Source organism: Lingula anatina, chromosome 8 (assembly GCF_051362555.1).
Source record: "Lingula anatina isolate TDL-2025a chromosome 8, LinAna3.0, whole genome shotgun sequence".
Taxonomy (NCBI): Eukaryota; Metazoa; Brachiopoda; class Lingulata; order Lingulida; family Lingulidae; genus Lingula; species Lingula anatina.
Genome location: NC_141774.1, coordinates 3,674,492 through 3,699,443, shown reverse-complemented (window position 1 = coordinate 3,699,443; position 24,952 = coordinate 3,674,492). Strand labels below are relative to the sequence as shown.

The 24,952-nt window shown below is 38.1% G+C and overlaps 1 protein-coding gene across 4 annotated transcripts in view; it reads right to left on the bottom strand.

The window, feature by feature from the left end:
- Positions 1–24,952, bottom strand: part of LOC106180446 (potassium voltage-gated channel subfamily KQT member 1) — a 113,179-nt gene that overhangs the window by 64,458 nt on the left and 23,769 nt on the right. For all 4 annotated transcript variants that reach the window (XM_086993982.1, XM_086993980.1, XM_086993984.1 and 1 more), the window contains exons 2-3: positions 19,874–20,017; positions 7,738–8,479 (exon numbers count right to left, since the gene is read on the bottom strand). In XM_086993982.1, coding sequence (XP_086850108.1) covers positions 7,738–8,369 — 632 coding nt within the window. In that variant the 5' untranslated portion in view covers positions 8,370–8,479; positions 19,874–20,017. The remainder of the gene's footprint in view (positions 1–7,737; positions 8,480–19,873; positions 20,018–24,952) is intronic.

The following is a 24,952-nucleotide window of genomic DNA, read 5'->3' as shown; positions in this document are numbered from 1 at the left end:
ATTTATTGACTTTATTCATCTTATTCTGTTCATTCTACTCTAAACTCTAATGAACATTCCATAAGGGTTTCAGAGTATCAATAGATATTATTTATATTTCAGTGCAGTGAGTGGCGTAAATGCAAAGAGGCTGCAAGAACTTGAAGCAAACGTCCAAACACACATCCTAGTGTATCACACTGACCGTCAAGCATCTTAAAAACGGATAAGCCAGCTAGGTGAGTCACAAATAAAAAATAAGGTTTAGTGGAAAATTGTTTTTGTACGAAAAAGAAATTTGGTGGTTGAAATATACAATTACTGTTTGACGTAAGTTAAGATACTGAGAAACGGTTCAAGTTTTTATGTTGTAAAACAAAAGGTTGAAATTCGAACTCACGCAAGAAAACCTGCAAAGGCGAGGGACAGCGAGATGAACCCAAGTTGAACAAAAAAAAACAACCAAGCGATGCTCAGTCAGCCAAGTCTGAAACACATCGTCTTCACTTGAAGTTGACATGGTACATTAAGGAAGAGGCGTCAAAAAGTGCGACCTAAAATCGTTTTATTGAGCATTTCGCGCCAATAACTTGCTCGCTTTGCCATTAAACCCAATAACAGTGCGTGAAATATGAACAAGGGTTCATTCCTAGTTACAATGCGATTAGGCTACAAATCAATTCGTGCTGCAAACTAGGATGAGAACGATCAATGCTAGACAACGCTGGTGCATTCCGATACGTGTAACAGCATGCATGTACAAAATACCCGGTCGCTCATTTCGGAAAAAAACCATTTAAATGAAAGCCAATATGCGAGATCTTCTTATTCGCTTCAATACTTATAGAATGCCTTAGTGGCGAGTTCGTCTGTGAACGATTAAAATGAAAAAAAATACCCGACATTAAATGGAGATGTGCAGCAATTGTCCATTTATAAATGTACATAACTGAAATGTTATCGAAGAATTCCAAGCTCTGCAGGAAAAGAGGTCCATTTAATCACAAACACTAAGATTGCCCTTGTAAAAAAAACTCTTGCTAGATGAACTAATATTGTAGGCAAGGACAAATACACGATATTATGTACATGGCGGCATTTTCAAAACCTCGAAGGATCTGTGTTTCGCCCACGTTTGATGTTATTAAAAAGTTTGGGCCGAACTCTTTACCTTTGGAGATGCACCCCCCCCCCAACCCCCCCAGCCCCCAACCCCCCACTCCCCACCCCCCCAAAAAAACAGAAAAAACTGTTAGTGCCTTTGTGAAGGGATCTTGCTTCTGGGCCTCTAGACGTATGGCGTGACTTCACTAAAACCTGCAATACGTTTCCCCGTTGTAAGGCGAAGGTGAAAGCAGTCGTACCATGCCGCTGCATGGTCCTCTTCCTTATATGGAATAAACATTGCTTCGAAAAAAAAACATCAAAACCACGATCTGTTGATTTCTTGCACATACGACAGTCCTGGTCTCAGGAATATGGCAATGACCATAAATTGGAGCCTGTATCCTTGCAGATTAATCTTAAAATCAAATTATTGTGGCGTTTCTGGTCAATCAGCGACTATTCTATCCACAGAGTGCTTACAAATGATTATAGTACATCGGAATCGGACTAGTATTTTAGGGCAATCAAATGGCACGTCCCTTGACGAGACAAATGCATAGGACAGTTTTCGCTAAGAAGGAGGAAATGTATTCTATCGATTTAACACGCGTCATGCTTGTCATCCTTTCTTAATCAAAATTTTAACGGTGGGAATGGCTCAGACTACAATCGAAGCGACGAAGTAGGACATCACACTTCTATGGCATGGCAATCTATTGAAAACCCGCTGAAAGTGGCCATGTTCTAGTAAACTATTGCCTGTTGTTGTAACTTTTTTCGTGTGTGTGTACATTTTTGACAAATTTGAAAAAAAGCAGCTGTAAGCAACCATGAATTTTTTTGCGATTTAATTTTGTTCTCAAACGACCATGCTAGCTCACCCCAAAAACACAAATAATTAGAAGTGTTTGGCCCATAAATTTGAATTAATGAGTAGAAGCTTCCATCCATCTACAACGCATGGCCAGTTCGTTGAAACTCCATAGTGAATTATTTAATGAGCTGACAAATTACGCGACGTTTCAACTCATTTCCTGATGCGGGAGAGGATGTCACCAATGGGATAACAAGTCCAGGAAACACAGACAACTCTGAGAATGCCCAAGAGGCGACAGCTTTGGGTTGTTATCTAAAATAGGAAACAGACCATTGCAAAATTCGTTTGTGTCAAATCTAGACTAATTTCAATGAAACAGTTCTCTGTGTCGCAAACAAGGGCCTGTAATTAAAGCAAGGATGTCTATTGTAAGTAAAATAGCCTCCTTCTCTCTCCGTTTTATAAATCAAATAACAGTGGTTTTTTTACTGAATTTTTTTGTCACCGAAAAGATTTGTAACCAGGTGGATTGTTGTCTCCCATACTGATAATACACGTATTAAGCGCCGTGTTCTGTTACATTATGTATAACATGCTGCAGATATGTTACTCACTTGCTTTATTCTTTTGTTTAATTTAACATGTCGACCGTTTTCAGCGATCCGCCGCCTCTAACTAATCTAAATGTGACGCGCACTTCAAAAATGTAGTCCTTGCACACTTACTAAAACTGTATTTGTGAAAGGCACCTGGAATTTCAAAAATCATTTGACTATAAAGCCATCTTGGTTTTGAATATATTTGATCCCGGGATTATGGTGCCCAGATGATCAATCTCACTGAAGAACATATTCCGTCTTTATTTTCCAAAGCTGGTGTCCCAAGGACTTAATTATCCAACATTTCTGTCTTACGCAGTACATGCGGAGGGATTTGGGAGATCACGCAACCATTAAAATTGATTGACTCTGATGGGAAACTTGCGGCGCATTCCAGTATATTCATTATCTAACTACCCGCATCATAACAGCTTGGAATACAGCATATGTCCCATATGTACTGGAAGCTGCACTCTGTTACATTCTATTACTGTGACCTTGCCGTGTCACCTTTAAATATTAAACGGCTTACATCTGTTGTAAGTAGTATTTGAAACTAAAGTTCAAGCAGATGGTACCTTGTTGGATCCAGCGTATTTCGTGCGAAACTCGCCAAATCAAAAGGTGCAGTGACATCAGCGCGTGCACTGAAGAAGCAAAATATCAGGGCTGCTGGAAAATTACAGCGAATTTGCCGCAATAGTGCTGCAAACTACAATTCCTTCTCGCAAATTTGCAGCAAATTTTGCTGTATTATTGCTGCAAACTTTTCATTTTGCTAAGGAATTTCACTCACTTCATTTGATGCATATTGGCCGCTATGCAGGTAATTTTTCGTTGTGTAAAACAAAAACCGGGCAGCGATGACGCTCAACACTTCACAGCCAGCTGCTCTAGTTTTTTTTTATGTTTTTTGAAATGTTTCACTTGACTCGCTGGCCGTGGGCGACGGCTCTTCTCTAACCGACATGATTTAAAGCACTTCGCCAAGCTGATTGATAAAACAGTGTATTGTCTCCATAATACAAGACAATACACGACTGAAACCCTTCCAACACGATCGCAATTTAGAAGTAATGTACATACATTGTAAATTTACTGTTACACACACGTGTTTTTTTCTAATCCAGTCAAAAGAATATACATGATCTGTCCAAACTTAAAAAGGCTGTATATGAAAATGCGCAATAGATAACCATTTAAATGACGTTTCTATCTGGAATACTGATTGATTTGATGCACACAATGGTCAAATGTCATCGATCATCATCAGCGGAACAACAGGTGTGCTACACGTGCATGGTACTCTATAGTGACATATACTGTAAACCGGTAAAGTATGGCTTTAGAAAAAATAGCACATAATTAATACTAACGGTGAGCAACACTGGCAACCTGCTATCTCACTCACCTTTAATGTAGCCTGAAACACACATCATTTTAAAACATCATGTTGCTGTCACCTGTTTCCACCCGAGGCGATCTGTTTTAATGTATTTTATAGCTCGTTAGATCCAGTTCACTGTCATGATCATTGCCGATACACGACACCTACGCAGACCCGGGTCCCAAACTGGATTGGGCTGTCGTTTACACTCACACTACCTAAGTAAAAACCATTCAATTGAGGAGAGTTTCAGTGCACTGGTTACCTGTTGCATAACATGACCTTAACCTTGAACTTTTTTTTTAATCTGACCTTTTTAAATTGACTTTATCTAAAGTTTGACCAAGTTTAAAGTATGAGCGTGGGAGAAGCAGCGAAAAGGAGGGGGGTAAATGACTATGTGTACCAAGTATTTTCGGTCCTGGACGTAAATAAACTTTTGACAGTATTTGAATGCACGGAGAGAAAAAACTTAAAAGGTATACCGGTAATGTATGTGTTTGAAAAATGTCCAAAAATGAAATTGGCAATGCCTACATATCCTGTAAATTCTTCTTCTCTTTTTCAATTAAGACCTTAAAAATATTCCAAAAATCATCAAATAAAAGTGCCTGATGTGATACTTTTGTTCTGTAATGCACAGGAAGACAATGCAGTCTAAATGACTGACCAGACCCTCAGAACCATTTTGAATCAATTAGAATGTCTTAAATCATCGAATCTGGATTCATGGTCCAGTCGAAGAATGATTCGTGAGTAGGGAAAAATTGCAAAGTTTTCAAGGGAAATCCAATTTGACTGGAATATACCATACGGGATATAATATACCATATTATTTCACATTTGCTTGTCCCAAGTAAATAGGATAAACTGTTTATGGTTTAGTGTTGTAAAAATACAAACTGTATCACAGTAAGACTTTGAACGTGAGACCGGCGTGGGAGGAATGGTAGGAATAAAAGTTCAGGGTCCAATATAATTAGTACAGGTTAGGGTTGGTTGGAGTATTAGGGTAAATATATGAGACGATTGTCACCAATACAAAGTGATGGGGAATGGACAAGCGGACTTCAGTTGCTGTTACACTGGTACACGTGCTGGACAATATATCTAGACAAAACTGTGAACTTCGAAATATGATGGAATTTTCCACACAGGAATTTAACAAGTCCCGCCCACGTGAACATCACGTGACATCTCAGCCCTTTGGTCTTCCGGTGTGTTTGAAAGCGAGGCTTGCATTCAATCCGACAAACATACGTGCACAATGAAAAACCAAACTGATTTTCAATTCCAGTTTGTCTCCAATTTCAGCATTGATTCCAACTTCGTGAACAATTGGATTAGTTTCCACGAAGCCATATTTTGAACTTTCACTAGCGAAAAGGTTAAACGAAATAGGAGACGTTATACGATACTCTTTTCAGATCCTACATCTGGGATGTAATTGTAGTTGGTAAACCTAATTTTGGTTAATGTACCGTGGACATTTTACGTGTAGTTTTTGGCTCAAAATGAACGCAACTTTGAACGAATTATCAACGCCACGAATACAATAGAAAGGCTGTTGTGGCATTGTGTATTAACAAAAGATACACTTTTAAGTAGGCGAAACCTGCAATGATTGGATAAGTTTTCTAAATGCAATTACATCTGTTTTTCAAGACAGTCCAGGGTTTATGACAATGGCCGTTTAAAAGGCACGTGCTCGATAGATTGTCAATAAACCAAACACGCACTTGCAATCCATCTTTAAAGGAGTGAAAAATGAAACTCGCGATGCAGCGGCTTTGGCTACTAATTGGATTTCGAGGTTTCAGTTAGTACATATTGTCATCTGCAAACGATTGATAAGTTAATGTTTTCAGATTGTTTTTTTTTTACTGAGACTTACGGGAACGGAGAAAAAACACAACCACTATAACAGGCGATTTTACGGAAAGAAACAAGAGGTATGTTTACATGTAGATAATGTAACTTTTTACAGTACTCTGAAACATATTTTCCCTCGAAGCATTGGCAGTCCTATACGGCACGTGACACAGAATGGACCAATCACCTTCAAAGTCCTCCTCTCGGAATTATAAAATGTTTTTTTTCAACAAGGGATTCGGGATACGTGATGGTTTCCTCATCGCATGATCCTGAATCAAACAACTCGGCAAAGCAACCTCCAATTACCACATATAACTTCAAGTTATCAGAATACATGTACTGATAACTTTATGTTAATACATGTAACTAAAATGAGAAAATTTATACACTTAATTGATTATTCTTTGTGCTATGAACCGTACGTTTTCTCCTTCTGTCCGGGATTCAAATTAACCCCGGTAATTTCTAGTGACAAGAACACCTGAAGCTCACTTCTTCCACGTTTCCGTTCTCCTTTGAGCCCTCGCGTTCTCGTGGAGAACTGCGGGCTAAAGATCATATTAGATTTTAATCAAACAGCACGCATGATAAGTACTTCGAGTAATGGCTTTTTCTTTCAGCCAGCTGCAGCGTTTTTACATTTACAAGAACCGTAGCTTCCGGGAGGATTTCTTTGTTTAAAGCTAATGATGATTTAGGAACTAAAGCATTCGCCATTCATATGTTATATCTATTACAAAGGAATTGCAATAATCGTTGTCCCGATATGGAACCATGACAGCTGTCAAGCCTGTATGAATGTGAAAATATCAGACGCACTCCAAGGTACACTTCCTACATGTAGATATCAATATTTTAAGTTGGAAGTCATTCTCATACTGTTTAAACCTTCCATTGACTTAGAACGATTTAGTAGTCCGTAGCAGTTTCTGCCCAATGACGCAACAGACTAGCCTTGGTACATGTATTACGGCTTTCCGCCGTGAGATATCATTATACATTGTGGCCAATAAAAGAGAGACTCACATAACATCAATCTATCATTGATTTCGTTAAAATGAGTACAAGATTTATCGGGCTGAAACAGAACAATCCATGCAAGCCTTTATGCCGAGAAACACGCTTGGCTATATTAACAAAATGAACAATTCAAGAAATAGGAGACCGCTTTTCTTCTGTCAGACTGGTTTCATGTGTTACTTTACAGAACTATAGCAGTTCGCTTTGATCTATTATTAACTAAAACCTCCCTTAAACAGACAATTGATATATTCATGTGATACTCGGCACGCCATACGTTTTTTAAAATAACATATAAAATGCATGCATGTGTGCGAACAGGACGAGTTAATTTTTAAAACCACAATTCTGCAAAAAGCGTGATACCTGTATCAGTCCCTCGCATATTCACCTGTATGGCATTTGATATTTCTTAATTTGCTCGAGCGAGTCGGCCATGTGTTACTTGGTATAGGAATCCTTGGAGCGTTATGTTTACTAGATATCTTGTAAAAAGTCTACTTCACCTAGATATGTCTTGGTTGTCAGGATTATTTTAATAAAATCCGAAAAGAGAGAACACTCCATGAGGTTCTAATTGTGTTTCAGTGGCTCTGATGTGAGAATCTGCACGGATCTAGCCACCAAGTGTGCAGTCATCAGGTTTTATGGAGAGATAAATTCTATCATTTGTTTTGCAGAACAAACAATTTCATTAATTTACCCATTTACCCATCCATGGTTAATTGTATCAACGATCCATGTGCTAAAGCACTGCGAGCCATCATGCGATCGCAGAATGCATTATTCACGGCGAATGACATGGAATGCTGCGCTGATTATGCCACCCGCCGTGAATTCTAAATGTTTCCACATATATTTTTGGCTTAAATTGAATTGTGCACATGTAGAGATGTATAAATACAACGCCGACAACAGAACACAATTACACAAATAAAGGAAACTCTACTTACACGAACACATGGTACGCTATGGAGGTCCAATCCTTGGGCCTTTCCAGAAAGTTGTATACTTTTGACTGAACCTTTCTGTAGTGGGGGTCCGGAGGCGGTCGGTAGGCTATCGGTTTCCCAAGAAGCGACAGTCTAGGCTGCCTAAACCTTGAATGCATCGAACCCCCATGTTTCCTTCCATGGATGTTATTAAATTCCTTCTCCACGTCGGTTCTAAGGGAATTTTTCTCCGAGTCGCCGTCATCCATGATAAATTCAACGCGCAGACGTTTGCCGTCGTTTCCTCGCCGGTGGTGAGAAGATCCCTTCAAACAAGGGGCCCTGAGCGTACGCTTTTCTTTCTTGTCGTCGTGATCGTCTGCAAATTTTTGAGGTGAGCAACACTGCTCGTCTGCTGCTAGTTTCCCTTCCTTCACTTTAATTCCACACGGCTCTGTCTCTGCCGCGATCGCGTTATCGTCTGCTAGATCCCAGTGGCAATTATCGCCTGCTAAGTTTGTATCCTCGAACCCCAACTGATGAGTGTTAATCTCAAAGTCGATTGCTCTGTGCAGCTCCTCTTGCTCGCGCTCGAATGTATCATTCTGCTGCTCTGAGTCGAGCAACGATCCAAGCGCCTCTAGTGACGACATTTTGACCGATTTGAAGAACAGTATCTGTTTAGTCCAGGTCTCCGTGAGGATTCTTCATTCACATCTACAGCAATTACGTGGCATGATTAGAATCCTCCAAATCAATTTACCTGAAAAATAAATACCTCAATTGCAATTTTGTAAATATTGGAATAATAAAGAATATGGTTATTAGATTAAGACGGTGCGCGGTAATTTCAGCCCAATTTATCTTCCTTACTTGCCGGATTATTTGTGGTGTAAAATTTCAGCGTAACCCCACTTAGATAAATAATTCCAAGGAATGTAAAATACTTTCATTGCCCACAAAAACAAAATGTTTCCAAATCATTCTCAAATGTGGTGGATTATCGTCAGAACGTTTGTCGGATATGCGGTTCACACTCAATCATCTTTTTGAAAAATGAGTCCAAATGACCACTTTACATTTCCTAGCTAAATAACAAAATTGGTTGAACTCATATGGCATGGACCACAATAACAAATTACCATCCCTGAATCAGACACTTACCACGCAAAAAAACACCCAAATGACAAACTAAAAGTGTTGACTCTGGTTTGAAAACTTTGGCTTACGTGTGAACACATGTTTATCTAATGCCATGTTTGAGAAATAACAAAATGCTCGGAACGCACGTCAGTGATTAAGAAGCGGAATATCATTTTCTTTAAACTTCCGGGGGGAGATGTCCTCTAGAACTAATTAAGACAGGAGCTGGGTGATATGCCAGAACATATTTTCATCTCCTTGCAAATTTTCGTATTGTAAATGTCTTTATTTATATACCCTTTTTGTTAATGGTAGGAATCCAACATGTAAAAATATACGTTCCATAATGTGGAAAATGTTTTAATCGTTTTCTCCTTCCAAAACAACAGGAAAAAGATTGGTGGCAAGAAAAATGGTTTTGACCTTGACCTTTTTAGCCACACGTGCAACGATCGTCTGCCTTGGTTTTATGATCTCTCAACACGTTCTGTTGAAAGCTGCGTAGAACGATTTTTTCCTACAAATCCACCTGGATTTCGTCCTTACAAGCTCAATGTTTATTTATATTCGGAAATCTACCTTCCATAGTTTTTGTTAAAACAGAAATACATTCGGTCTTCTCCGGAAACATTCGGGAATGCTCTTCAGATACACATTTATTGGCTCCAGATTAGTAGTTGGCTAGTCTTATTCTGAAACATTAGATAAGCATGTGCTAATCCAGGTGTATCTCTTAAGCCATATCCATAAACTTGACGTGATATGGATGTGTTAACTGAATGATAAAGATGGTGTCATTGTTGATAGGCATCTTTACTTTAGAATTTTGTTTTCCGCTTTTATTTTGAGGTAATTTTATATCTGAAGTCTGTTTTATCTATATCTGAGCTTCGATGTAAAATACTTGATTTCGAAAAATGTTAATGTTTAATAAGTTAGCACTTCGTTGCCAGTAAGTTGAAACGATTTATATTCTACTAGTAATTTGCTAATCAAAAATGAGAAATCCTCTCTGTGTGTTTTGAATTCCTTGACATGGAGTACGACTTATTATCTAAATGACTTTAATATCAGCACAATTACTACATAACAGCGCATTTTCCATTAGTTTAAAGATGCATACGAAGTCAATTTTTGGTCACAAAAGCCAACCAGATGGCAGCATATAGTTTCAAGTAGTATAACTAAGAGAATTACCAAAAGGCATTGTTTAATTTTACCCGAAAGTGAGGTTTGAATAGATTTTTCTGCTAGCATTCTATGCTGCATGTCAATGGGCCAGAAAAGTAGGTCACGAAAGTAGGTTAAATTTTTGACCAAAAATTTAAAGACAGGAGCAGTCTAAAGTTCTTTTATGGCTGATCCAGTGATTTATTCAGTAAATCCCTTGGCATGTAGAATTTATTTGAGTCATATAAGAAACTAGTAGAAGTGGTTTATATATGTTACTGGGAATCTATGCTCAACTGATGCTCGGTTCGTATGTACCTTTAAACGACCACAAAATCAACGCACAAATGTATTCTCTCATTCATTGAATAAATATGGGTTTTTGATATAGATTACCAATGCCTTGTCTTTGACAATCTAAGCATATGACATATCGAAGTTTTTGACAGCGCCCTCGTTTGTTTATGTGGCAAAGTAAGAATCAGCTCCCTGATACATATAGCACAGTTGGTATGTCTCATTGGCTTAGCTAGAAAACCCTTACTGTACGTAACGAGCTTTTACTCCAGTAAATGTTCCAATTCTTTTACAGGCGGTTTATGTTAGAGAGTACCCGTTTTCCACCATTTCTTGCTTTGCATTAGTGTGGTCTTTACCTGTTTATGGAGAGCCGCGTAACGCCACACCTTCAAACTGTGCCATATTTACCTGTATATGGGGAGCCGGGTAACGCCACACCTTCAAACTGTGCCACATTTACCTGTATATGGGGAGCCGGGTAACGCCACACCTTCAAACTGTGCCATATTTACCTGTATATGAGGAGCCGGGTAACGCCACACCTTCATAATGTGCCATATTTACCTGTATCTTCACACAGTGTCGCCTTTAACTGTATGTGAAGATCAAAACGCTTTACCTTAAGACGGTGCCATAATTACCTGTTCGTGGTGGATAATAACGCCAAACCTCCAAATACTGTAGAACACCGAAGAATGCATTTTTCAAAAGGTCCTTTCTCTGTCGATATATTTTTTTCAACGTTCCGTATGACGCATTCGTACAATATTTCGTATTGGATTCTTGGAGCAGCAATGTTTGCACCGGTTTTGTGTGTTTTATACGCATTACTTAAGAAACTTAAACTGTGATGACCCGAATGGATATAGACAATAGACTTAACATAAAGCCATGTTCGTATGCCCCTTTGGGTGACGGTTTTTATTTTAATTTTTCCAATATTTTCCTAGGTTATAAAGCTTTTTTCTGCCCAATTAGTCAACGAGTGATGCTGTAAGATGGGACTTTAATAAAACAGCACTTTAAAAGAGGCATACCTTTTACAGTAAAACAATCGATGGCAGTTCTTTTCAGTAACACACATGTATACCTCGCGTTCTCATAAAACATTTACCAAAAGCAAACACGAAATTATACCATTAGCAAATACTTAGTCGCCCACTGAATTAAAGTGATTCCAACCGCACAGTCACGGTGTATAATGTGAAACACCGTTATTACCTTTTCTCAACAAGGAGTGGTTACATCGATAAGGAAACAGTCAAATAATTTAGAAGGCAATTTAATTTGTTAAGTAACGTCTCTCTAGCCCACGTGCGTATAATGGATTTTGCATATTAAACTATTGAAACATTATATTCCTTAACTACATTTGGAACATTTTTCTGGCCTTTTTCCTTGTGTCAAAGTGTTGGCTGATAATAAAAACAAAGAAAACAACTCTGAACATTTTACAAGCAGTACATGGTGTGTAATTCACTGCCAGAAATAAAGATGCACCAGGCCCGTAGCCAGGGGGGTTCGGGGGGTTCGAAAGAACTGCCCTTTTTGCCAGGAAAAGGTCCATTTGGGTAAAATTTGGTGTAAGTACACACAGGCTTCATTGTAAAAGGTCCACTTTTTTAGAAAAGGAACCACCCCTTTCAGGCCTACCCAACTACCAGACTCGGCACCGAATGATCCTGAATTCACGGGTAGATCAGACCACACTACCCGTTTTCAAGGTGTGTGTCAGATCGCATTACACAGTATCATACCCTGAACAAATTTTGAGTGGTGATGCAATGATTTTCAACCCCGCTGAGAATCGTCACTATCACATCGCGTACTAGGCAAGAGAGGTGTCGCGTCTGATACTGTGAAATGCGTACTGATACACACCATGAAAACGGGTAGTGTGCATGATCCGATTTACCGGTGAATTCAGGATCATTCGGTGCCGAGTCTGGTAGTTGGGTAGGCCCGCCTTTGAATTTGCTGGCTACGGGCCTGTGTACAGTACATAACTAACGTGCGAGATAATCCCAAACAGCTTATCCTGTGGGTTGAGGCGTAGACCTCAAACAGAATACAGATTTGGAGAATACATAGACGTGTGAAATATTGCCTTGCATGTTATACCACGATGCTTACCTACCCCAAATTCTGGGACGGGAAATGCATTCTACTTTATCAAAATCCTCAAATGAATAGCAAAATGAAATTGTTGCAGTTCTTTTAATTTCCTCGTGGGAAATTATGATGCTATTGCTTTATTTGTCCAACTTATGCTGGTGTTTACTCTATAAATGGACAGTTACAGACAGTGCAATAAATATCCCAACGACCTTTATAAGTGACCACTCACACAACGACGATGTGCTCCTAAAACCCACTTCCCACAAACTTACCCAGGATATATCGAGAGAGTGTGTGGGTTTTTCTAATATTTTCTTCTGTCGATTCTCTAGGCAGTCGATGATTTCTTTTTTCACGTGGAGACATTTTTATGTTGTATGATACAGGGACTAAACCGTAGCCAGGGGGGTTCGGGGTGTTCGAAAGAACCCCCCTTTTTGAAGGGAAAAGGTCCCCTCTGGGTGAAATTGAATTAAGGTACATGAAAGTTTCATGGAAAAAAGACCACTTTTTCAGAAAAAGAACCCTCTTTTTGAATTTCTGGCTACGGGCCTGCTAAATGAATTTGTCTGGTATCGGTCATAAGCAAATCACTCGTTTGTGAAGAGTGGGGGAGATGCTTTCAGAACATCATCTGCAAAAGAGTTCTACAGCAAAGGAAAAATGTGTCCTTTTCTTATCACAAACGTTCAGACCCACCCCTTTCCTCAGTATTAATTATATCACAATACTGTAATAGATAATAAAACCAATCTTTAAATCAATGATTAAATAAATGAAACGTGAGTTTTATTTGGATATTGTTTTAATATCTGCTATTGAGTATACATGTAAACCCAGACAATCCATACATTATAAACTTCACACATCCTCCAATGTGTCACCACACGCAAAGCAGTAACATTACTGCACTTCTTTTAAGAGTTTTCAGGTATCCTCACAGGTGCGCGTTTGCCTTGGTGCTGTTTCTAAGGACAAATGTCACCATTTCCCAAGTTTCGTCTAGATTATTGCCGCGTCCTTGAACTCGCATTAAAGGTACAGGCACTCGTTTAGTAGTGTCTATCTCAGGCTAGAAGTTGCAGAGGTTCCCTCTGAATTTCCATACACAACAATGACATAGACATAAAAGAAAAAAATCCAACAAGGACAACGATGAACAACATTTATAAGACAGCCTTGAGTTCGGATCCTGCATTCCGACTCTTCCAGAGTCTTGTTTGTATGATATTATGCCTCATTAAACTTACAACTAACTCGTCACGCTTGTGCGCGTTTATGACATTTCTGGGAAATGACTGTCTTCTTTTTTTTTTCAAAAAAATAATGAAAGATCCATCCATAACACCGTATCCCAGCTGTATGACGATCGGGAACTTCATGTTACATGGTTTAAAGAGACAAAAGAATTGCAAAACTAAACTGGATGAAATTACTTTGTGTGAAATAACGCTTGCAGACTAATGGATTTTTTGTCCGAAAATTAGCTACGTGCACGTGCACAACAAGAAAAGAACGTCTAGTTCTTCAACTTGTTATTTGATCTCCATGTTTCCAAGCTCATCCCCGTTAGCAACATCGTGTTCAGCAAGTGTCTTTTCCATCTGCGGGAAGTTCTATTGACAATCCTGACACCGAGGAATCCAAAACCGCCATTTTGTGCGTCTTGATACGCCATACTCAGCATGTGGTCTGTACACTGTGCACGCCATTTCAAATACCAAGTCCCCGGAGAGAAAATATCATTACATCATCAAAGGAAAAAACAGAACAAATCTTTACGACTCATTGCCTGTATACATGCATCTGGCATATTGTTTCCGCAAAGTTACGTGTCTGACTATACCATGTTTGTCTTTTCTGTCTACTCGTAGAATGCCATATTATCTAAAAGCATGGGAACAATAAAGGCACCGACCGGGAAAAAAACAGTTTCAAATCGGTCTCTTGAACAATTTAAGCTTCTTCTGTATGTCTCTAAAACGATCTGCATTACTTGAGTTTATTCGATTTGATCATGCAGACAAAACTTAACTCGGTATCTTCAAACCAGAGCAAGGATTCTCTCTGCCATGTCCAAAATAGTGAACTTAATTATATGCGTTTTGTACATTACTGGTACTAGCAGGTCTTTATAAATTAGCAGTTACTCTCAGAAGAAAATTGAGCAGCCCACCAAAAACCGGTGTAACTAGGAACCGTAATCCGCTTCCCATTACTTTTTACAGGCAATATTCGTCCCATATACTAACCCCAGCACCCAACCAAACCTAAACTGTACTAATTATATGGGGACCTGGACTACCACTAACATTCAACTACACACGGGAGCATAGGGAGCAAGTTTTAATTAAGAAATTTAATAGCGCCGAATATCACCCACGCGCCAGCCGCTTCCTGCGCTTATGAAATGACCTGGTTAAAAAGCATGAGCTGGTCTTACCCCCTCCCCCTCCCCCCCCCCCCCCCCCCCATGCAGATACGACAACCCTATTCGCTAGTACGCTTTTAAAATTATGACATGCCCATAAATACAATGCAATACAATTACACAAACGTGACGAGCAAATAAACCAATAAAACAACCCATTAAAATCAATTTATCAGGCAAACAGTTCCGTCTCAGTTAACCATCTCTTCTTGGAAAATCATTTCCTGGAAGAGCATCAAATTCCGTAAAGGCGCGAAGCAGACTACTAGGGTTGTACAGTGCACTACACCAAACTTCTGACTGAGAATATGATAAGAATTGGTAGAAAGAGAGAGCAAGTTTTATGATTTTTTAATGTGTATCGAATCATTTTAACACTTACAAGCATATTTTAAGATTGCGCATCTCACTACTATTTGTTTTTTATTGTAAAATCCAACTTTTTTAAGTTGCAAATAAATACATATTATTATTATTATTGTTGTTGTTGTTGTTGTTTTTGTTGTTCTTCTTCTTCTTCTTCTTCTTCTTCTTCTTCTTATTATTATTATTATTATTATTATTATTATTATTATTATTAAGTGATAATGATATGGAAGAGTTAAGGAGTTCAGAGAGAGAGACAAGGCCTGGGATGATTAATTCTTCAATTAAAAGTGTATTTTACAACCCTGGTCAGTGTGGGCTTACTCCAGATGGTAAAAAGAGAATGTAAGAACAGATAGCAGAGAGTTTATTTGTTGTGAAAATACACAATACAGTGTATTACAATGGACAGGTAACAGCTATAAATACACCAATACGTAAATACGGAAAGTGACATTACATGTACAAAGAAACAGAAAAGATTGCACCGATTTAACCAAAATAACTTGACGAAGAACACAATTTTAACTTAAAAACTTTAAAAAATAAGACACCACACGTATACAGTGTGAAATAAACATGTAGGTTCCTAAAACAACACAACATATTATTTAAAAAAAAACATCAGTACGCTGCTAATCGATGTGTCGTACTGACAAACATATAAACGCCATTTAAACAGAACAAGCGTTTCATGAAAATGTCCTTTAATTTCTACAACCCCATTCCCATTGACACCACCGGTCTACGTAGATCGATCCAACTCTGAGGGGACTCTTGCTGAGTGCAGTCAGCTTAACTCAATGCCACGCCTCCTCCTGAAGTTGAGAAGAATATAGAAAAGCTGGTGATTATACGAGTACTTTGTTAACAAGATGAGGCTCGCCATCCAGTAATACTGATTGCACTCAGCAGGAGTCCCCACAGACTTGAATCGATCTTCGTGGACCGATGGTGTCCATGGGAATGGGACCATATTGGTTATATATTTATTAGCTGACCTATACATGTATACAATGTAGATGCCAATATTTCTTAAATAATGAACATGTCTAAAGCCAGCATGTAGCATTCTGATAATAAGTCATATTGTCCTTCAATCGGGAAACAATTCTGGCAAAACTCTTAGAAGGCAATCGTGTTTTCGCTTTTAATCCGAGACTTTTCCTTCATCAGCTTATCATATGTTTTTTATCATCGGTTCTAGCATGCAATATCTTACGTAACGTCAATATAAAGTACTTAAAAGCGTGACGTCTTGTTGCGTATAAGAGCACTGCAGTTAATAAATCAACACATGTCAATTTCATATCATTTAATTAAGCCTCCCACAAGGGAGACAGTTAGATGAATGATTTGTAGTTGTAATAATTTGATAGCGTGGTAATGCATTCCGCTTGAATTACGGTGTACTCAAATACCTCTACCTCTCTCTTCCACGATGAATAATTGAAAAGGATGGCGTGCTCTTCTCTGATTTTTGCATCATTGTACGTTAATTTTGTGAAACAAAGAAAAAGTCTAACCAACAAAAATACATGTAACAACCTTATTTACCGATTTACCGCATTCGATGTACAGTACCTTTTCCGCTACACTTTTTTTGATTTGAAATAATTTGTATCGAACTTTATCAAAGTTAGGGAATAAGGCTTCATTCACATGCAATGTCTATTTTCTAAATTCTATTTTCTATTCGCGGTATGTCTTATGATCACGGTCTGTGCCCTGAATATCCCGCGGCGTAATTACTGGCAGCGCGAGCCAGTTACTATAAGTTACTATAAGAAACAGGGCACAGACCGTGATCATAAGATAGCGCGAATAGAAAATAGAATTTAGAAAATAGACATCGCATGTGAACGAAGCCTAATTATTTCTCAACAATTTAACTATTTTTTTATTATTTGATAAAACAGTGAATTGTTCTGTCTTCATTTAAACTAACTGTATTTATGTCATAAAACAAGTAAATATGTAGTTCGATAAAATCCAATAATTCGGGTTATAATTAAAACAATTATGTGACGCACAGTCTTATAATCCATATTGTGGCCATAAATTTCGCCACTTGTCGATAGCTATTTAAATCAATATTATAGTTTCCCATAATTAAAGCAGGATTGATATTTCATTGGGCCAGGCAGCGAGATCTCGGTATCGAAACCCATGGCAGCAGAACAATGCTGGTGAACGTAGGCGGTGAGATGAAACTGTAACAAGTGGCAGCCTCTCAACCACCCTGGCAGAATACAAGTATTGCGGTGATCTGTTGTGTTAGTGATATTCGCAACACTTATAACGCAATTACTTAGCCTTAAGCAGTATTCGCTGACATCCCTTGATTCAATGTTCTAAATCAAGGTTAAATAAAGCCAGATACATGAAGAGTATGACACAGTTAGCTTTAGCTATCACGCACGAATTCATGAACGATAACGTTCGCGCCAGAGCACGAACACACACACACACACACACACACACACACACACATATATATATATATATATATATAGAGAGAGAGAGAGAGAGAGCATAAAGGAACAGTCATATACATGTGCTCAAACATGCACTTGGGGACGCCGCGCAAGCACACACACACACACACACACACACACACACTTACAAAAACTTCGATAATATTCCATAATCTACATCACCACGTCTTCAGAAAAAATGGTATGCAATTTTGCATCTCCCAACACCAACTACATGTACCTGCCTACTTTGCAAAGGCTGTACACACATAGATACTAAAGGTAATAAATCCCGAATGCATACCTCTGTTTCGTAGATAAGCTGCACTTGCTGACCCATCCGTAATTTCTAGGATGGATAGGATATCTAAAGTACATGTATAAAAACGAGATACGTATGTGAAACCGCGCTGTGTGCGGACGCTAATGACACATAAGGGTATATAATATTAATTTAGATGGTTACTGTACCATGAAAAATACTAAAGCTAACAATGTCCGCCCGCATCGTAGACGTACGTCCATTAATAAACTAATATTAATTACATGTGTGCGTGTTAACCTGTATTCACATCTACGTAGATAACTATATTGAATCACCTAGCTTTCTGTTTGGTATGGAGTTAAAATTAGTAGCCGTGCGAATGTATTTTGGGACGATTTTAAAAGAAAAAACTTATGAGTGGCGTCGTAATTTAAACCTTCGCTGAACTAATTTTAAATTGATCATTGAATGTTTGGCCGTTTACGTGCAGAACTACAGGAATACGTGTGCTAACTTATTATCCTTACCTGTATGTTCTATTTGTGCAAGACTTTCTTGTTTCATCCATCTTTTTCTATGTCTTTGCAGAGCTCTGCAAAGACATAGAAAAAGATGCGAAAACGAAGTAGATACTCCAGCGCAGTAGACTACTGCAATCATACTGCAAACGTGCTTCAAATCTGCTTCGATGTGGGAGCTAATTAGCATATTTGAAACATGCTTCTATCATGCTGCTAATCTACTGCATTAATGCTCCTCCTCTGTACAACCCTATGTAATTTTTGGAGTAGAATTGCAGTAGGCTATACTGCATTTCTACTGCAAATATGCTCCACACCACTACTGCGTTAATGCTTCTTTGCTACTTCGATACTACTGCATTTTCGTGCGGGAGAACTCTCTCTATTTACATATTGGCATATTTAGGGCTGCTCTGTGCACGTCTCTATTAAAACACTCTATCCATCAGATTTCCATGATACTAGTAAATATTGGAAACTGTCAAAAAGCGTCCACTGTCAATCTTTTCATCTCTAGCGAGCTCGCACTGATCATAAGGGTAATAAATGTGGTGACTATTACTTAAGGTGTAAAGTAGCGCGGTTTTAGACCTTCTTAAGAACAAAACAAATCCACTTATATGGATTCTCTATGACCGTTTGCCCCTCAAGATAACTGCCTTGCCTTAAGGTTGTGTCCTTATGCACGGCGTTGTTGTGTATTAATTAACGTCTCCTTTCTAAGGCATTGCAAATAGCAGTAAACACTGTCGATTTAGCCATACAAATCGGTTTAATCTTAAAACAAGCTGCAAGAAAATGCACATGGGTACCTATCAATTTTTAAATCTATATTTATATGTACTGAAGATCTGTGTATACTGAAGGTCGTGTGTGGTAGATATGGACTACGAACGTACCTCACATGTAAAGAAAATTGAACATATGTGCAAAAAATTTTAATTTTCCCTAGTGTTCTATAGTAGCCTATTTGAATCCAAAGTCCAAGTAACTGAAGCAACAAAAGCAACAAGGGCACCAATCAATTTTGAGTCTTAATATAGATGCAATAGTGTGAAAAATTAAAGAACAAATTATCAGATAGAAATGCCATGAGGACATTACCTTAATGGCAAAGGAAGTGACACTAGCCACCCCAAATCAAAATGGCATTCTCTGCATGTCGTACAAAGAAATACCGTACACGTACCTGTTAATTAAGCAAAATTCAAGCTTCATAATTAATGGTACATATATTATACCAAATAATGTATAGTCTACATGGGCATAAGAGCCCTATACCCGTGTCAAATATGCCATTTTTCAATATTTATACAGTGCTACTGAATTATTGACAGATTTTTCTCGACGTTGAAAATAGACTCACCATACTTTTAAAGGCAGTCGATACCACTGTGTAGTTCTTAGGCAGGCCAATGACACTCATCTGTTTATCTTCAAGAATAACTAGCAGGAGAACGCTGAAAGCTGTCCCCATAGATATGCACACGTCACTCGAACATGATCGTCTCTGAAAAATGTGAATATTTGCCGTTTAGTGGGACAAACAACGTTCTGATAACAAAAAAGGAATGTTGCGTGGGCTAGCTGTCTGTGATTCAAACGGCGTTATGAAAGTCTCTGCACGAATTAAGTCTTGCTCTTTCCGTGAGATGCTTGCATTTTTCAGCTGATGACTAAGGTCGATAACATATGTATTAGTACATGTACCCCATAACACATTGAAAGTGGCAATTACGTCATGTCGTCAAAGCGAGACCTTAAAGTCCCTACTCCTGATTAGCAAGCCGATGTGAAAGTCATTTACTTTAAACCAATAACCATAACATTTCTGGTATATCAATGTATTCCTTGCCGCCTTCCAAGTTCAGCTGCCCGCAATGTTGTTTATTACACGGTGTCGGGGACATTTAATAATTCATAGACAATGTCAGTAATTTCAAGTAATAACTTTATCGTAAACCGTAATACTCTATAATACATTATGTCAATTCTGAAGAGGCTGAGTAAGGCTTGTTTACCAGTCTCATTAAGAAGCCAGTGATAAGGAAGTGCTAACGCGTTATCCTAACTAAAAATTTCCAACGGTGTCCGTATTTCGAGCCCAATTCTAAATTACGTTTATATCTAAATTTGCGCGGTTCCGGACAACGGTGTCTTCATCCCTTATACTACAGTGTCATTTACCAGCAGTGTTCTTAATAAACGTGCTAACAAGAAGCGCAGGCTTGTTTATAGAAGGCTGTTGCTGCCTTCTTGTTTTGACGTGTTATTGTTTGTCTATTAACAGCATGAGGTTAAAGAAGGTAAAGATACAATGCATATGATGGAGGAACGGGCACAAGGGACAAAAAAATCTTAGGAGGACAGACAGACAGATTGACATACAGACAGACAGGGAGACATACAGACGGACAGATGTGCAATAATACAGAGTTTTGCTAATAGTAATTGATGAGTGGTATAGTACACTTGTATTGTCCAAATAAACACTTATGTCACAATTTAAAATTAATTTTTCCGTGTTCTACTGTAACTGAATCCAAAGTTCAAGTAACTGAAGCAACAAAAGTAACATGGGTAGTTGGGTAGCTATCAATTTTGAGTCTTAATACAGATGCAGTAGCGTGAAAAATTTAAGAAAAAAATATCAGATAGAAATGCCATAAGGACATTACCTTAATGGCAAAGGAAGTGACACCAGCCACCAAAATCAAAATGTAATTCTCTGCATGCCGTGGAAAGAATTACCGTACTTTCGTACTTCTGACAACTTTGACCACGAACTGTAACAGGCTGCATCACATTTTTTTAAAAATTCATCCAGTCTCAAACGTATTTGTAACAGATGAAATCTTTTGAACAACGTGGTAATATCAGAGCACGGTACCTTAACAATAAACATAACAATAAGAGTGCATGAAAGTATTATTTATTTTGAATGATGTGTGTTGCAATAAAGGTTCTGTATGGCAATTTATCTTCAACTTAATATGATTCTACACTAGAACTACAGACACATTGTGTGACATAGTGTAATAAATGCATAGCCTTTATATAGTTCTGATGATTTGAAATATACGGGCTCTGAACTAATTGATACTGACAGCAATGATGATAATGGTAATATGGTATTCCTAATTGTCTAACAGATCCTGTTGCTTAGCATTTTTCAAAGGTTTGCGTGTTGGCAGTAATTGGGGGGGGGCTTAACTCCCAATGATGTTCAATTTAAAATGTTATGGAGTATATTTATATATTGGTCGTTTGCTTCTTGCATTCAAACATCTTCAATGAGAATCATTACGCTGAACTTTACCTTTGCTTCTTTGCCCATACCCAAGAAAAAAGAACCTGTCGGAACAGACGCTTCTTCATAAATCATTTGGGATATTAGCACCCCTCAGAACGCTAAGATTTCTTGGCATGCAACACGTGAATGGGGAACATTTTCCCATCTGATAAAACGACGGTATAATTAGTTACAGAGATAAGAATATTGAACCAGGTAATAAAGGACGAGGTTCTTCCTTAACGTGAAAAGGAGTCCACTTCCATCGGAAGGAAATATGCTCTTACGCTACTTATACAAAGACCATTGGGAGCAAATGACACAGCCGTCAGAATTCTGAAGGTTTCTAAATGTTACTCTCAATCGTAAACATATAATATCCAAAGATATTTCACTCAAATGCTGTGTATTGACTATATATATATATATATATATATATATATATATATATATATATATATATATATATATATATATATATATTACACGAATACCGTGCTTACATTTTAATAGTTTACAAAGACAATTTGATAAAGACAATAGGACGTATTCTAGCCGAGACATTACATATAGTGTTATTGGTGGTAACGATACAAATGTTTTTTTGTAATTGTTCAGAGTTTATATTGACGTCTGTAAAATGACACCAGCTTCCCACATCATCCGCCCCAAACGCCTGTTTAAAAATGTGAATTCAAAGAACTGCCACAAAACATCGATGAAAATAGAAAATGGACTATATATAGCTCTAAAACAATGTCACATACGATATTTCAAGTCAGATAAAGACCAAACAAGAATTAAATTAAACCCAAAGGAATAAAAGAATTCAATTAGGATCCCTGGTTTGCTTGGCATATAGTAATTAATTGATTTCATGCTGTTGACAAAACGAGTCTTCATAAAAAAACTATTATAATCAACTCAATTACATAGAGTCGAGAGTTTTGACATTAAAGACTCGTCAGTTGATAGATTAAATGCAGATTCTCGGGCGTTAATTTATGTTTGGTGAAAACTGTAGTTTCAGAATTCACAGATTCGGGGTAAGGTTACAACAACAGCGCTAATGTGCACATTGGCAGTAAAGCAATTCCACTTTGTACCAGTTCTGCTTTACCGTCACCAATCTAATGAATTGAGTTTCGGTTAAATATTTTGATAGACCGTCCCGGATTACATCTATTTGGACTGACCCATCCTGTCTATTCACTGAAAAATCATGGTCGCCTCCAGTTTTTCTAAAGAAAACACTGGACGCATGACAATTGAGAAATTTACAATTTTTAAATATTTAATAATTAAAATATGTAACCTGAATCAGCCCCAACAAAGAAAAATTATATGGTACATTATAGGTCAAGCAGTTGAGAACAAACGCAGTATCTGACCACTGCACATTTTTTGTGTTTAGTAAAGAGAGCCGGAAAATGCATCGATATCAAAACATCTGCCTCTCACTACATCTTTGAATATAAACGGAGAAATTATCACAAAACATACTGTTACTCGAACTTTTTTAGTACAACCACACCATGTTGTATTTTTTCTTGGACGCCAGGAATGTGCGGATCCCGTTGAAAATAGTTACACTCATGCCTCCACAGGTGTCCAAGCTCTCCGTTAGCAACACATCAGGTCTGTCCCAAATTTGCTGCCAATTGCAATTCCTTATAGCAAATTTGCAGCACATTCCCAGCGAAATTGCTGCAAATTAGCAGCAATTCAAAAATTTCTAGCAAACTCCTGCAAATTTGTTGTCGCACATTTTTCATTATTCATTATGCGCGCTAGCATATCCTCAATCGATTTCCATTGTTTTGTTACAGTGATTAACATGTAAATCAGCGGTCTACGTTTCTGTATGTATGGAATTTAACTTTCCCGCGATATACCATATGGCATATTTCAAAAGACTATTTCTGTAATTCATTTGCACTCATCTACAATGCCCTCAAATAAGGCCGTTTTGGTATCAATTTTTTAAAAGAGAGTTGTGGGGACATTAGAGTCACATCACTGAAAATCGTAACTATTGAAGAAAGAAAAATTCTAACCTCCTATTATACAAGGTAGAGTTAAATGGTAAGTTACGGACGTTAGAAAATAATTTACCAGAAAATCAGTAACGATTAAATGTTGAACTGGACAAGGCGACGATGGCATGAGATATTCTGGGGAATACATCGAAAATGCGCTCGACAACCGCTTTAATTATAGCGATTGGTGCCACAAAATTGCCTTATTGTGGTTTTAAACATTATACCGACACATTATATTGCCACGATTGGCTTTTAAACGAAAAGGGCCAATAACTTTCATCCACCGCATCTTGAAACCTTACATCTCCACAGATTGACACTTGTAAGCACTTACACAGATTAAAGAACCGTTTCTCTAAAGATAAGACTCTGTCACCTGGCAATGTGGCCGTCTTTAACTTACTTGTCTGTGCCGTAAGGTCAGTGATCTCAAAGACCACATTACAAAGTTAACTCAGCGCCTACAGTTCAGCTCTAGCAAATTAATGATAGCAGACCAGACTGATGCACTGATTTAATGGTAAGGTGCATGGCACTCGGATGGCAAACATATTTGGAGCGTCACTTTATTTCTTCAGAGATCATACAAAACCTTTATTGCCACACACAGCTTCATTTTATGTTCTACAAATAAGGTTTGAGTCAAACAAAGTGGTTCCCTATACAGGCAGGCTGTTCTTTTGATAAAGCACATGACAGAAACATGGGTAACTGACACTTTAAATACTTTATCAAACGCATTCCATTTCAGATTTGACTGACAACGCCTCGCCATACTGTGGTTTTTAATGGTGATTATGCTTATTATCATGTTGTGAAACATAGGCCTATGAACTGGCATTACATGTTCAATATCGCATAACACATAGCATCTAAAAATGCAATATCCGGGTACATATCTCGTAACGCCTGTTACTTGTATGTATCTCGTAACGCCTTAACACTTAGCCGTGTCTTTAATTACTACTCGCAATAGTCTGGTAGCCAGCATCAGGTAGCATACCGTTCTTGAAGAAAGAATTAAATTAATAAATGGAGAACTACACGGGTACGCAATCACGCACACGCATACATACATAAGACAGGCGGCTCCCAACCCAGGAAAATGTTG